General features: G+C 52.8%; 1 protein-coding gene across 1 annotated transcript; it reads left to right on the top strand.

The window, feature by feature from the left end:
• Positions 1–258: 258 nt before the first annotated feature.
• HPCAL4 (hippocalcin like 4) lies at positions 259–12,313 on the top strand. Its single transcript, XM_059137284.1, has 4 exons — positions 259–409; positions 6,211–6,380; positions 6,565–6,780; positions 8,300–12,313. Exons 2-4 carry the CDS (start codon positions 6,219–6,221, stop codon positions 8,495–8,497), a joined length of 576 nt encoding a protein of 191 aa, XP_058993267.1. The 5' UTR covers positions 259–409; positions 6,211–6,218; the 3' UTR covers positions 8,498–12,313.
• Positions 12,314–15,437: the final 3,124 nt, after the last annotated feature.

Genomic DNA, 15,437 nt, shown 5'->3' with positions numbered 1-15,437 from the left:
TGCGAATCCACTTCAATCATCACTTTTCGCCCCAGACTGCGGCCCGGGGTCTGAACCCTAGGGCGGGGTACCGCTGGGAGCACAGCCCTCCCCCTTTCTCGCGACTCGGAGAAGGTCAGCGCGGGCGGGCGGGGCGCGCACCGGCAGCGGGGCCTCACTGGTCATCCAGTCCCCACCTGAAACCCCGCCTGCCACTCCGCCCCAGCGGAGCCAATCAACGCCCGATCTGCTCGGGATGAGGCGGGGCTTATGCAAATCCTGTCGCCTCCGAGAGACAGAGTGATACAAGAGCTGGGAGGCGGCTCCGGTACGGACCTCGGAGAGCCCGGCCGCCAGTCCGCGAGCCAGTCTCGGTCCCCGCGGCCCGCCGAGGCTCAGAGCCATCCTGCGACCCGGCGAGCGGCCTCAGGTAACGCGGGCGGGGCCGGGCAGAGGCCCTTGTCCCCTCCCCCTCTACTCTCCATTCCCATTCTCCTCTCCTGCCCCCCTCATTCATCCTTGACCCCTGGTTCCCCCCATAGGCGGCAGCATCTGGGGGGCCGCCCTTGGGCAGGGGACTCCCACCCCAGTCCAGGCCCCATGGGTCCCAGGGAAGGGGGCCCAGCCGCCTCCTTACCCACTGCTCTGGCCCCCCAACTCACTCACACATACACACCTGGGGGTGTGGTGTTGCTGGTGCTTGAGGAGGCATCAATCACCCTTCTCCTTTGGAGATGGGTAATTTGCCCAGCATCATGGCAACCTCCTACCTCCACAGATAGCCCCCACCCACACATCCCCCCAGCAGCTCCCTGTGCACTTCACACCACAAGGCCGCTGCCCCCAAAGACAGCCTCCACCTCCACAGAGAGCCTACTCCCACTTCACACTGTCCCCTCCGACTGTCCCCACCTCCCACCCTTCAAGCTGCCGGAGCTCACAGCATATCTGGAAGAGGAAAGAAGCGCCCCCCTCCCCCAGTTCTCCTCCTCACATTCTCTAATCAGCAGAACCACCCCACATGGTCCCAGGGCTAGGAGAAGTCCCATGCTTGGCTTCTTTCATCCTGGCTGGAGGATGAACCAGGGGCACCACCTCCCAGCACACCTGTCCGTCAGTGTTGCCAAGGTCCCAGACTTCCCTTTTCCCCTCACTCCTGACAGGCACCAAGTTCTCTCACTCTACTTCGTAAACACTTCTTATTTGGATCCTCTCTGGCCTTCTTGTGCCCAGTCACTCCTGCTCTGCTATCTTCCCGCTGTTCCACAAGGACCTGCCAAAGCTCCATGTGGACTGTGTCACTCCTTTCCCTAAGGTGGCCTGAATCTGGAAGGCAGAAGAGATGGGTTAAATCTTGCCTTTGCCTCAGCTGCTGTTTGCCTTTGGCCAAGCCACTTCCCTCTCTGATCCTTCATGAAATGGGGAAGGGGCAGGACAGAGGGTGGACTGGATGAGATGGTCTTGAACAGCCTTCCAACCCTGACGTGCTCTGGTTCTGTGGCTGATTATGAGCAAATGGGACCGTTTCACACTTGCCGTGAACCGTTAGGACATTTCAGAGAAGAGGCCTGAGTGGCGTTAGTCCTCACCAAGGGGACTTGCTTCTTACTCAGGCCTCCCCCTCCCACATGTTCTCCGGGCCCAGACCCCTTCTCAGCTGTTGGGAGTCCCTCCCAGGCCACCAGCCCATGTGGCATGGACAGTTCTGCGGTGGAGGTGGTCACTATGGCCCACATCTTGTTTATCACGCCCTACCCCTCATTAAGGACAGGGAGAAGACCTGGCTGCTGCTGCTATGGCTGCTGCTTGGAGAAGAGCAAAGGGAGGAGAGGAAAGAGAAAATCTCCTGACCAGGGAGCTGTTGTCACTATGGCAACCGTCTCAGCACCAGCTCCTCTGAAGCTGGGTGAGGATGTGGGATTATTGCCTCCCTCAATCCCTCCCACCCTCACCGCCTCTTCCTCATTTGAAACTCAGGACCCCGAGCTCTGCCCTCTGGAAGAAGCCTCTGAGCACAGAGGGGCCGTGGCTTTGTGTATGAGGCAATGCCATCTCCTTCACGGCTGAAGGGCAGCCCGCAAGCAGTAGGCAAGAAGCCTGCCCATGTCCAGCAGGGCCACAGCTCCAACAGAACACGCCATGCCCCCAAGGCCTTTACCTTGCTACTGTGGTTGGCCTTGGGCAAACCCTTCCTTTCCCGGGTCGGGGTTCCATGGTCTCTGAAGTGGGTGCAATGGCAGGAGAACACAGATAAACTAGAAAGCCCGACGCCATTCCGAGGAGGAAGAAGGGGGTTCTGCTCCTCTCATGGAACCCACCAAGGGACATTCATTGAACATCTCTGTGTTCCAGACATGGCCTTTGGGTCTCTGCAGGCAGTTCTGTGTAGCCACAGAGGGGAGAGCAGGACCGGTGTGGGGCAGCTACAAGAGGAGAAACCTCAATGATGGGAAAAATGTTTTTCCTCACTCTCTGGGTTGCCCCGAAGAGGACCTGGCTATAGGAGGAGGGGATAAGCTCTTTGCCATTGAGAAAAAGGCTTAAAGGACTTTTTTTTTTTTTTTTTTTTGGCTTGGGCCAAGGCTTAATACGAAGATCTCTTCCAAATCAGGTTCCATTCTGGAATTCTAGAGCACCGGGTGAGGGTCAGAGAGTTCTGGAGTCTACACACTTGTGGGGCTCACTTTCACAGCCCTCAAATGCTGAATCCATGCTGCTGACTGTCCACTATCCAGGCTGGGAGAGGCTGATCATAAGGAAGTGGGCTTCCGCCAGGCCTGAAGGCTGAGGAGAGCTGCATTAGCCCAGATGGGAGGAAGGGATATTAGGGGAAGGGAAAGCAGCTATGCAATAGGGACGTAGGTCCTGGCTGGGTGAAGACTAACTGGAAAGCATATAGTTGTGCGAGGAGCAGTGGAGATAAGGCTAGACAGGTTGGGCACCATGACGCCAGATTCTAGAGGATTCTAGAGTGTGAGGGGCCTAATGGGCATGTCCACCTCTAGCCTATATTTTCTGGGCAAAACCAGATATGACATTGTCTCAGAACACAGAAGTCAGAAGAAAGGCACTCTCTCTGAGACCCCTGAGCCCATGGGCATGCCTTAGGCTGCAGTGCAGTGTAGGACCTCAGCCTGTCAGCTGTGCCCCTGGCCCTGACTATGGGGAGAGAGAAGATATGGTGAAGGTTCTAGAAACACTTGAAAAGAAAAAACAACAAGACTTGGTGACAGCCGGACCTAGGGAAAAGGAAGAGGGGAAACTAAAGGTAACTAAGATTGCATTTCGGCCGTGGGACAAGGGAGGGAAGGAAGGAAGGGCTGATGGAGAGGGAAGATGGCCACAGGTTGCGAGTGTCTGATTGTAGATGAGCGGAGTCAGAGGAGATGTTGGGCCATTCCAAGCGATGGATGTTTCCTAGATGTCAGATATGGTGGCCTGAAGCTTGGTGAGATGGTCCCCCTGGGACCAAGAGGGAGATCAGAGCTAGGGTTTTCCCAGAAGGCAGGCAGGAGTGGGGAAAGTCTGTACTGGACAAGAGTAGCCATGATTTGGAGAGGGTGGTCCAGGCAGGTGGCATGGACTCCGCCTGGGTGCTCATCTGGATTCTTCTACTGACCGACTGTGTAACTCTGAGCGTTTTCTCCTTTCTCGGGGTTCCAGTTTCCACTAAAATAAGGGGATATCTTGATGGGACTGCCAACTTTGACTGGCAATGTAAGAACAATAGAGGAAATGAAGAGGGAGATATAGTGTCCAGTAAGCCTGGGACCAGATTTGGGCTGGGAATGTGACCCCAGGACATAGAGAATTGTGGGAAGGGAGCACAGGACAGGGAGGAGGAAAAAGGTGAAAGAAAAGCCACACAGACGCCATGATACATACACGTATACACACACACATGTGCTCTGACAGATACGCAATCTCATAAAATGACGTGCTCCCACCCACATCCAGCCCCTTACACAGACACTCGGGCACGTCCCCCGGGAGCATGCTAGAGAGATTTCACTTCCCCCACTGGACACCTCTCTCTCTGGGTTCTCCAGCTTCCTTGACTATACCCCAAGACTTCAGTGTGCTTTGGACTTGGGGATGGATCAACAGAGGGGAAAACCTGTCTTCTTCTGCCCATAGGTGTCCAAGAGTCATCCTTGCACCTAATGTGGCTATTTTAGACTGCACATTCCAGGTTCCTAAGATAGCATACCTCCCTCCCCACCGGCTTCTCTCTTCCCCCGGGAGCATGGAGGAGTCCTCATGCTCTGGGGGTGGTGAGCAGGGGAGGATGTTGTTACTCCCGTTGCTGCTTGATCTTCCTGTGGCCCAGTGGAGGAGGCCCAGAGATATCCTATGACTAACTTGAAGCCATGGAGCAAGGGAGGGGGTGTGGCAGAGACCCAGCTCAGGTCTGGTTGTTTGGGGCACTCCCAGCAGTAAGGATTAAAAGCCACACTGGCAGGCGGTGGGCTATGGATGTGGAATTCCTTCTGCTAACCTGATGGTTTCCTTTTCCAAGGTATCTTTATGACAGGCTACCCTGTGGCCGGGGTCTAATGCCCTTCCAAAAAGACTAGACAGGTCAAAGTTACCTCCAGGGCCATGTCCTAGGAAACTCAGGCCCTGGAGGGATATTCCTCCCATGGAGGTCAGACAAGAGTGCCCACCTTGAGGCCCTGGCAGGGCCTCACTCCTGATGCATCCTGGGGAGGTCCTGTACCTCTCTGCAAAAACTGCCTCTGTCACAGGCCACATGAAGGGGCTTCTGTTCCCGTGGGGGACTGACTTTTCATCCTCCCCAAACCTGCTTCTCAACACTACCACTTCTCCATTCAGCCCCAAATCTAAGCATCTGCCTCAACTTCTCTGTCCCTCTCACCCCCACATTCGGTCACCAAGCCCTGCTGATGCCCCTCCTAACACACCTCCATCCATCTATGTCACTCCACAGCCTCTGCCCTAGTGTCACCATCTCTCGCCTGAACTATGCAGCTTGCCTCTCTCTGTTCTCTACTTGCCCCCCCACTCAGGCCATCTTGTACATTGTAGCCAAAGGAAAAATTCCTAAATGCATTCCTTCTCTCTCAGCATCTAGTTCAGGATCTGCCACATAAGCATTCTGTGTTTGTGGACTGAGTGCTATGTTCCTAGCCTTTGCTTTAAAATCCCTATGCGGGGCGGGGGGCACCTGGGTGGCTCAGCCTCTGCCTTCTGCTCAGGTCATGATCCCAGGGTCCTGGGATCGAGCCCCACAACAGGCTGTCTGCTCCGTGGGGAGCTTCCTCCTCTCTCTCTGCCTGCCTCTCTGCCTACTTGTGATCTCTGTCTGTCAAATAAATAAATAAAATCTTTAAAAAAAAATCTCTATGGGTATAAGCCAAGCTCCTTGGCAGGGATTGAAGGGCCTTCACAATCAGCCAGCTACCTCTTTGACCCAATTATGAGTTATTGAAGGTTAGCCCATATTTCCTTTATCCCCATCACTGGCATGGGACCTGGCACACACAGTCAGCCTCAGTAAAGGCTCAGGGAATGAATGACTAATGAAAAGCAGGATGAGTCAAGGTCGTCAGTGCTATCAGCTAGGACTTCTCTGTACAGAAGAAGGAGAGAGAAGCTTCCTGCTGGGATGGCCCTGAAAGCCTTGAGGAAGAACTTGGGAGATGGTGCCAGGGGGATACACGAGGGACCTTCCTCAGGTCCCGGGCAGAGAAGAGCCTGCCTTGGCGGGTGGGGACCAGGGGCCGAAAGCTCTAAATAGCAAGGAGAGGATTAAGACTTTCACAGGGTGTGGGGTGCTCTGCCAGGTGTACACAGGAGAAGGAGGATGAAGACTGAGGCATCCGCGCTGGTCTGGTCGGGGAGAAGGTGGGGATCTGAGACCCGGGGGTGGAGAGGAAACCTGTGTGAGGAGAGAAGAGGCCCTGCCATGGGGGAGCTTCATGGGGGAAGGGACCCCCTCCCGTGTGCGGGAAGGGAGACGGGACCTCCTATGGGAAGGAGTGTGAAGGACAGGGCCTAGTTGTAGGAAAGTGAGCTTGTTGAGGGTAGTGATGACCGGAGAGGACCCACCCTGCTGTGGAAGGAGGGATCCTGGCGGTGGGAACGTGAGGTCTGTTATGGGAGGGGTCGTTGTGGAGAAAGGGAACCCTGTCCTCTGGGTACTTGGGGGACCGCTGCTGAGGTGAGGGCCTTGCCCTGAACCAAACTGAGGGAGCCCATGTCCCCCAGGCCCTGCCATGGGGAAGACCAACAGCAAGCTGGCCCCAGAGGTGCTGGAGGACCTGGTTCAGAACACCGAGTTCAGCGAACAGGAGCTGAAGCAGTGGTACAAGGGCTTCCTGAAGGACTGCCCCAGCGGCATCCTCAACCTGGAGGAATTCCAGCAGCTGTACATCAAGGTGGGCAGGCAGGGCGGGCGGGGGCGGGGCCAGGGAACCCCAGGGGGCGGGGCAGGCGGGTGTGGGCGGGGTCAGGCCACCTAGGGAGCTCGCCGGACGGCCAGGGGGCGGGGCCACGCAATCGCGGAGACCCGCAGAGACCGCGAGGCTGTGGCTTCGCCCCAACGCTCGGTTCACTCCTCAGTTCTTTCCCTATGGCGACGCGTCCAAGTTTGCGCAGCACGCCTTCCGCACCTTCGACAAGAACGGCGACGGTACCATCGACTTCCGGGAGTTCATCTGTGCCCTTTCGGTCACCTCTCGCGGCAGCTTCGAGCAGAAACTCAACTGGGCCTTTGAGATGTACGACCTAGACGGCGACGGGCGCATCACGCGCCTGGAGATGCTGGAGATCATCGAGGTGCGCGGGGGTGGATGCGGGAGGCCAGGTTGTGCTGGGGTGATGCCCCTCCTATTTTCGTGGCGGGTCCTCTCCAGCCCTCCCCAGGCACCCTACTGTCGGGCCTCAGGAGTGTCCTGGCTGTACTCCACCTGTCCCCGCCTCCCGCCTGCCAGGACCCAGTGGCTAACTGGCACTGGTTGGGGGCGCAGTGTAGGACAAGCCTTGTGCTAAGTGCTTTACCCAGCAACCCTATGGAGTAGGTACTGACAGAAACCCCATTTTACATAGGAGGAAACGTAGTGTAATGGTTCTTGAGTCAAATCCAAGGACTCTTGACTTCAGAGCCCAAGTTTCTAATTCATTATTTTTTCAACAAATATCTATTGAGTGCCTACCGTGTGCCAGGCAAAGTTCTGTTTTATTAGGGCACTCATTCTATAGTGAGGAGATTTTATTTATTTATTTTTTTAAAGATTTTATTTGATAGAGAGAGAGAGCCAGAGAGAGCACAAGCAGGGAGGAGAGGGAGACGCAGACCTCCTCTGAGCAGGGAGCCTGATGCAGGGCTCCATCCCAGGATCCTGGGACCACAACATGAGCCAAAAGCAGTCACCCAACTGACTAAGCCACCCAGGCACCCCAAAACAGGGAGAAGGTTTTAAAACAAGAAAACAACCTGTGCTATGTCAAGAAGTAAGTGTTATGAAGAAGATAGGCGAAGCTGAGTAAGGAGAGTGAGAGCAATGGAGAAGTCTATGGGGTGAAATTTGAGCATCAACCTCAATAAGGTGAGGGAGCTAATCATGTAAATGCCTGGGGGAACAGTGTTCTATGCAGAGGGAACAGTAAATGCAAAGACACTGAGGTGAGGTTATGTTTGCAGTGTTCAAGAGTAGCCAGGAGGCAAGAGTGGTACGAGAGAAGTGAGTGAGGGGAGCGTGGTAGGAAGCGGTCAGGTAGGCAGCCAGGAACCCAATCACTTAGCATCTCACAGTCTGTCGTAGAGAATTGACTTTATTCTGAGTGAGATAGGAAGCCATTTACAGTGCTCTGTTCTCTGTGTGGAGAACAGACTAAGGGCGCAGGAAGGCAGAAGCAAGGAGACCAGTTAGGATGCGTCCACGGCCGGCCAGTCAGGAGCTGATGGACACAGCAACTCTGGGGAAGCAGCGGAAGTGATTGGATACGGGACCTGTTGCCAGATTTGAGCTGGCAAGAGTTGCTGAAAGATTGGACATGAGGGAGAGCCAAGAATGGCGTCAGGGTTTTTGGTCTGAACCAAAAGGTTGAATTTTCTATTTACTGAGACTGGGAATGCTGGGGGAAGAGCAGGCTGGAGGTGAAGAGTTGGGTTGTAGACATGTGTGGTATGAGATATCCATTAAATATTCAGTCTTAACGACCACACATCACCTTCCAGTATCCTTGCCATCTCCCATGTTCTCCCTGCCCATCCCCAACCCCCTTCATTCACCCCGGATCATTCCTGCCCACTGTGAGTGTTCACAGTTCCCCCCTTGCCCCCCACCCCCACCAGGCTATCTACAAGATGGTGGGCACTGTGATCATGATGCGCATGAACCAGGATGGGCTCACACCCCAGCAGCGTGTGGACAAGATCTTCAAGAAGATGGACCAGGATAAGGACGACCAGATCACACTGGAGGAGTTCAAGGAGGCGGCCAAGAGTGACCCGTCCATTGTGCTGCTGCTGCAGTGTGACATGCAGAAGTAGAGGCTGGTGAGGGGCAGGGCCCCTGGCCAGGAGGGGCGTGGCCACCTCCCAACCTGATGACCTCTCAGGGGGAGGGGTACTCTAGCCTCACTCTCTGGCCCACCCACCCCTCTGCCCAAGCCCTTGCTCCCCTCAGTTGAGATCCTTGAGGGACCACCTCACCCTGGAAAAGAGACAGATCCTCGGGTATTCTGTGGTCTAGCCCCACCCCGTCTTGGCCCAGAACCAGCATCCTCTGGGCATAGGGAGATGGCTTTTGCCCCAAGAGGCAGGATCGAGGAAAGGGGGCTGCAGGTCTGCTTTGAAATTCTGTTCCTCCTGGGATTACGCTTTACAAGATGTGATCTCACAGATCCCAGTTAAAGGGCCAAAGTGGGTCTGTCCTTTGCTGAGGACCTAAATTCCTTGAAGGTGGTCTCTGCCCTGCCCCCTTGACTCTACCTGGCCCCTCCGGCCCCAGCCTGTGGAGCGTTCATTCAGTCCTTTCTTCACCTAACGTTTATTGAGCACCTGTTTAATGCCAGGCATCTCTGGGTGCTAAGGTTATGGTAGTTTACAAGACACATTCTGTGCCCTCTGGAAGCTCGTAAGGGAAGAGAGGCAAACGTCCAGTGGTCAGAGTCTCAGCTGGAAGCATGGCACACAGCTGAGCAGCGGGCGTGCTGAGGCCAGTTAGTTTGAAAGGAACCATGAAATACCTTCAGCTCACCTCCACCCGGAGCTGCAGAGGGATGAAATGAAAGGTATTTAGAAGTCTAGGAACAGTTGTGAGTGGAAGGTTTAAGAAACACTGATATTTGTGTAATACTTATTTTTTTAGTACCCTTTAAAAGAGCTAAAGTCATTTTATTAGTTTAGGATATTAAAACATACTTTATATTACTTGGTTTCTTGTAAAATGATTAAATGAATATAGAAAATGCTAACTTGGGGAGTGGTGGGGAGGGAGAGCTGAGAAAAAACGAGGGAAAATACCAGCAAACTTACCAAATAACACCTCTTATCAGACTAAGTCCTGAGGCGTCACCATCAGCAGCTTCTGCTGCTTCCTTTTTCAACTCGGTGGGCAGCTCTCTCTCATCGTGCACTTGCTCTGGCTGGATGCTGACTGCGGAAACAGAAAAAAACAAGGTTTGCTAAGAGTGAGACAAGTGTATCTTCTACATCTTGGTAGTTCCTTTCTGGATTAGGTCTTGTTTCAAGGATGGGCTTGTTCTTTCTGCTACCAAAGCAGAAGAAGCTACAGCCACTGTTTAGGTTGCCAGACTGCATTAATGGACCAAATGCCTCAAGTGCTGGGGATGTGCTCCATTTGTAAGGCTCTTCCTAACCCCAAATCCTCACTGTGCCAGGTAAATTCATCATCTTCCAGGTGTACTGGCTTTGCTTTCTGCTTTTCTGATTTTGGGTTAGTGAGCTCTACAGCTGCATGCTTTGACTGCCAGAAAACTTATCTTGCTTCTTCAAGCATTTCACTTTATTTTCTCCTGTACTTGTGATCAGAAATTAGCTTTGATGTGCAGTGGCAGTTTTCCTCTTGAGCTGCTGGTGAAAACAGTCTTGTACACAGGTGCTGTCAGCCCAGGGTGGGAGCCGGGAATGATTGATTGCTGAGTCAGCGGGGTGGGATTGTATCTCCGGGAAAGAGGAAAGGCATGCCTCTTCTGGGGGCTCACCTGTCCTCCCTCTCTGAAAGTGGAAGCTCTTGGGGCTGCTGACCTTTGGTCCCAAGCTCTATTGGACCTTCCTTCTTGCTGCCCTTGAAGGTAGCAAGGCCACTTAGTTGCCACTCTCTTTCTGTCTTATGCCTATGACCAGCCATGTGGTGAGGCTGGGAATTTACATCCTCAGGCAGGAACCAGCAGGTTTTTATCCAGTAATGCCTCAAGGAATGTTCCATTGCTCTGAGGAGCGGGTCATTAGGCGTATCTTGCGCTACTAGTCAGCACCACAGATACATAGATGCTTAACAGCTTGGCTGAGCTGAGACTGCCAGACTTTTTACCAAGTGGGGTTCCCATCCCCCAAATGTTGAATCTAACCTGATATATAATCGCACAGAACTTCACAGCTTTCAGACGCTTGCTTGATCTGCTCGATCACATTGTATCCTCTGGCCTGGGGAAATAGAGATTTTCATTCCCTTTCTCCAGACTTGGGAAGTGAGGCACAGAAAGGGGGGCTGCCCTTGTGCAAGGAGGGTGGCACAGGCCAGGACTTGAACCCAAGGCTTTAAGAGGGTTTTGTCCTTCAGAGTCTCTCCCTTCTCATCTCTCTGACTCCGAGTCATACCAAGTTGACTGTGGGGCAAACCAAGTTAGTTTTGGTCTTTGACAAGCTTCCTGCCAAGAAGTTTCTGAGGCAGTGGTCTTCCAAAAAGAAATAGGATGTTGGCTGAACTCCTGACATTTTCAAGCATCTTGTTGTCTGCTTCTGGGCAGCTCTGCCAGCAGGTCAGTGCTGTCCTGGGATGCCTCTGACTAAGCACCCTAGAAGCATCTTGCTATATCTTTACCACCATATTCCTCCCTAAGAGAACAGTTTCTGTTTTTCTCCAGCAGGTGGGCAAGTCCTATCTGTGAGAGCATGTTTGATCACCAAGATTTGGACATATCCCATGGCCAAAAATTCACACCCAGCGGTGTGAACACATAAAGCCAGGCTGGGAACTGAGACCAACATCTTGTTGATGAGAGGAGACACAGGCAGGCCAGATCTTGCTCCCACATGCTCCTGGATGTCCCAGGGACTGTGTGCTCAGGGACTCCTGTGGTAGAGCACTGGCCCTCCCTTGAGAAGAGAGGCAGGCCTCTGATCTCCGTGCCAGCTCTGAGGGACTTGCCATAGAGCACATGGTAAGGAGACATTGAATTATGACTGACAGAGACAAAAATATACAGAGAGTGAAAACAATGATACATTCAAACTCTCCTTTTGAAGTTTTATATCTTCTTGCAGCAAGTCTGAATATATATGAATTAAAAGGTTCTAGAATCTACCTCCTAACTGCATTCTGTCCTTCATCCTTTTGGACCAACTGATGAGCCGCTTATTTCTTATCTCTAAAAACCATCAGCAGGGTCCACTTCAGATGGCTGCTCTGGTCCTTTCAGCTGTAGTCAGGGTTCTGTAACTTACCTTTAAATCAAAAGTTAAGAAGATAGAAGCCCATAAGCAAAGGCACTTAATCTTTTACTGACAGTTTCTAGAGGTAGAAATTCATCCTGCTGCAGAGAGAGAGAGAGAGAGAGAGAGAGAAGGAGGCAAGGGAAGAGAAAGGAAAGAGAATGAGAGAACAGCTGGGGTTTCTACACAGGGTAGTAAGCTGACACTGTAGATATTTTTACACAAAAAATTTACTAAAACAACAATTTTCCTGAAGATCTGCCCTGGGTGAGGTTTTGTTCTGACTTTAGAGATCACTGTGTAAGAAAGAATATAGTTCTTATGTATTTTATCATTTTTGAAGAAAAATCTTTCAAATCCTATAATTGTGAAGAAGTCTCAGAATAATATGGAATTTTCTTTCTGAAATTTTCAAGGTTTTTCTTTTACCTTTGCCAGAAGGTGGGGCAGAACTGGGCCTCCCAGGGCATATGGCCCTTCCTGCTTGGTGGAGGCTGTGGGGGTATAGAGGCCTGGGGGGAAGGGGGAGCTGGGTGCCAGAGGGGGGGCATCCCAACTCATTCTCTAGTGTGGCCCCTGTCCCTTCCATATGTGCTGCTCCTGGCTGTGGCTGCAGAGACTATCTTCACTGTTCAACCCTGTGCTGTATGGTGTGTTTGTCACTGACCGTGAATAAAGGTGTGACCATGCTGAGGGCTCTTGCTCTTCCGTAAGCTGAGGTAGCCCTAGGATACAAGACAGGGGGAGAAGAAGCCTGGAGGGAGCTCAACAGTGGGGGTGCCTCAGGAACCTCCTTGGGCCTGAGGGCCTTTTTCTAGCAAGGACTCTGGTTATGTGGAACAGAGACCCACTTGAGCTAGTTCAGAGAAAGGGGTGAGCAGATTTCAAGGGGCCATGAAGAGGGAAAATCAAGAATGGCTTGGCCTCAGAAGGACTGGAACCGACAATAGGGCCTCACCCTTCTCCTTTCTGGGCCTCTCAGGCTCTCCTCCCCTAGGCAATATTTGCAACTGTGTTCTTTTCCTCGGTTTCTCTTCAGACTTCCTTGGTTTCCCTGCAAAAGTGGCTGCATCCCCAACTCTGTATCAAGACTTCCCAGCAGGGGACAAGTCCCCACTGCACCAGTTAGTTCCAGTTCTCAAGCAAAAGAATCTGACTGGTTGAGCTTGGCTTATGGTGGGACCCCTTGGTCCATTCATCAATGACCACACCAGGTGCTGATAAGGTGGGCCTGTGGGCGGAGCAGTTTCCCCAGAAGGGAGCCAATGGCAGACAGCATTGGATGTAGTTTCTCCCTCCGTCCAGTGGAAGGCTCATAGAGCCCCAAAGAGTGAATAGTGGGGAGTGGGGAGAAAGGCCAAGAGCCAGGATTATAATTAATTAAGCTATATGGTGCCCTTTGTGCAAATTAGGAAAAGACACCCTTCTGGGTGTAAACAGCCTCATAAGAACACAGCTGGGCCAGTGGATGGCACCTTTGGCCTAATGAAAAAGTATACCCGTTCTTCTGAATAAACAGCCTTGTCATGCCATGGTGCATGGCTTGGCAAGTGAAGCATATCTTGAATTTCAGTCCCACCTGCCCTGCTGGTGGAGGGTGCAATGCGTTACCTGTTCCGCCGTCCCCAAGGAGACCAGCCCAGGCCCTGAGACCTTCTGGAACGGAGTTAGTGTTGACGTGTTTTTCTTAGAATACCAACTCCCACCCCCACCCAACACAGTGGCCAGAGAGGCACTGCTTGTTGCAGGGAGCTAGGGGCAGTGGCAGCTGGAGGGGACTGCTTGCTCCTGAAACACTCAATTGCATTAACAAGGATTTTCTCAAGGACGCTTGGAGGGGGCCAGCTTCCTTGGCAGGAAGCAATTAGGACAGAGGAAGGAGGCTGACCTGCCCTCAGGGTAGCCATAAACCTCCGGAGGTGACTCAAGAGCCTGAGAACTTGGGGCTGCTATTCTCCGCTGAAGCCTTGCTGGGGTAATCGGGAGGCTTGTTCCCTACCTACTTGGGGTGCACAGGTCCGGGTCCAGGGTTACATCCTCAAAAGTACCCTCCTGGCCTTCAGCACCTCTGACACAGGTTGGTCTGCCTCCTGCTTTCAGGCTTGCCCTCCATGCCATCCAGGTATCCTCAGAAATCAGAGTGATCTTCCTGAAGCGCAAGTCTGACAGTGTCAAACTCCGAAATCTCCACTCTTCCCTCAGTGTGAGTGTGATAAGCTTCCTAAAAGTCCCTTAAGGCCTGGGTGACCCAGTTGGTTAAGCATCTGCCTTGGGCTCAGGTCATGATCCCAGGGTCCTGGGATTGAGCCCCGCATTGGGCTCCCTGCTCAGTGGGGAGTCTGCTTCTCGCTCTCCCTCCCCCCGCTCATCCTCTTTCTCTCTTAAATAAATAAGTAAAATCTTTAAAAAAGGGAGAGAGAGAGAGAGAGAGTCCCTCAAGGTCCTACAGGATCTGCTTGCCACCTGTTGACCTCCAAAGCCTTTTCCTCCCCTACCTCCCCAACCTCCCCATCTTTCACCCTGCACTTGGCCTCCCCATACTGCCCTCCATTTCCCTAAGGCATCTCTCATGCTTCTGTGCTGGTGTGCAAGCCATCGCCTCTCCCTGAGCCCCCATTCCCTATCTCAGTGATGTCCTTCCCTGCGAAGCCCTCCTAAAGCTCAAACAATGACCCCTCTTTCGAACACAGTCCATGATAGCTACCAGTTTTCCATGGGATTACCTGTCAGCTCCAGTTTCCAGTTTAAAGAAACTGGAAGCCAAGTCTCCAGTTTAAAAAAAAGGCAAGGAAATAAAGGCTCAGGGAATGGCAAGAATACAACTTGAACTCGGGTCTTCTAACATCAAGCCTACTGCTTATTGTGCTTTCTGTGTGGGGGGAGGGGAGAGCAGAGAAGGGTGAAGGGAGCCTTCATGGAGGTGGCTTCTGCCCCAGGTCTTGCTAAAGACCAGCCAACAGGCACGCTGGGGCAGGGCTGGCCAGATGAGCAGTTCAGGTGCGGAGATCCTTGGAGTCATGTGCAGAATGGTGTGTTCCCGGTTTATCCAGCTGCAAAAGAGCTGAACCCTGAGGTTCAGGTTCAGCTGAACCTTGAAGCGCTGGCCCAAGTTCAGCAATGCAGAGCCAGGGAATCCCTGCACCAAGCCCGTGGTCGGAGGTGGCAGAGAAGATAGAGGCAATGGCCTGAAGCCTAATAGAGAGGAAAGAACAGTCTAGCACTGAGTTAGAACCCTTCCAAAGAGGGATCTAGGGAGGATTCTTAAAGGAACTGAACCCAGAGTCAGACAGGATCCTTAGACAGAGGCTTAGTCATGTCCATCTAGATTGGTTGAGATTTTTGGTTTCAAAGGAACAAAACCCAATTCAAACAAGCTCAAGAAAAAAGGGAGGCTTATTGGCTCCTGTAATTGGGAATTTGGGCACTGCTGGGGCCAGAGGCTCTGGGTCACATCCTCTCTTCCTCTCTCTACTTCTGCTTCTCCACCTCTGTGACCTCGCCGTCTGCTCTGTATGGGCTTCTCCCACGTTCTTTCGCCTGCCGCAGGGAAAGATGGGTTCCTAGCTCTCGCTGCCCCAAATTAATAACCCCAGAGAAGAGCCAAATCTCCCAGCAACCCTAAATAAGAGCACAGGCGGGTGGCTCAGCTGGGGTCCCAGGCTCTTTCCTTGTTCAACTGTTATGTCCAGGGAAATAGGGTTTCCGATTGGTCAGGCCTGGTTCACATGCTTACTCCTGTGACTGGGGAGGCCAGGCTCCTGAACTACAACTACCCTTGAACAATGCAGGGATTAGAGGCACTGACCACCCCCTA

This window comes from Mustela lutreola, chromosome 10 (assembly GCF_030435805.1).
Source record: "Mustela lutreola isolate mMusLut2 chromosome 10, mMusLut2.pri, whole genome shotgun sequence".
NCBI classification, from domain to species: Eukaryota; Metazoa; Chordata; class Mammalia; order Carnivora; family Mustelidae; genus Mustela; species Mustela lutreola.
The sequence above is the reverse complement of the archived record's forward strand: the minus strand, read 5'-3'. Positions and strand labels throughout refer to the sequence as shown.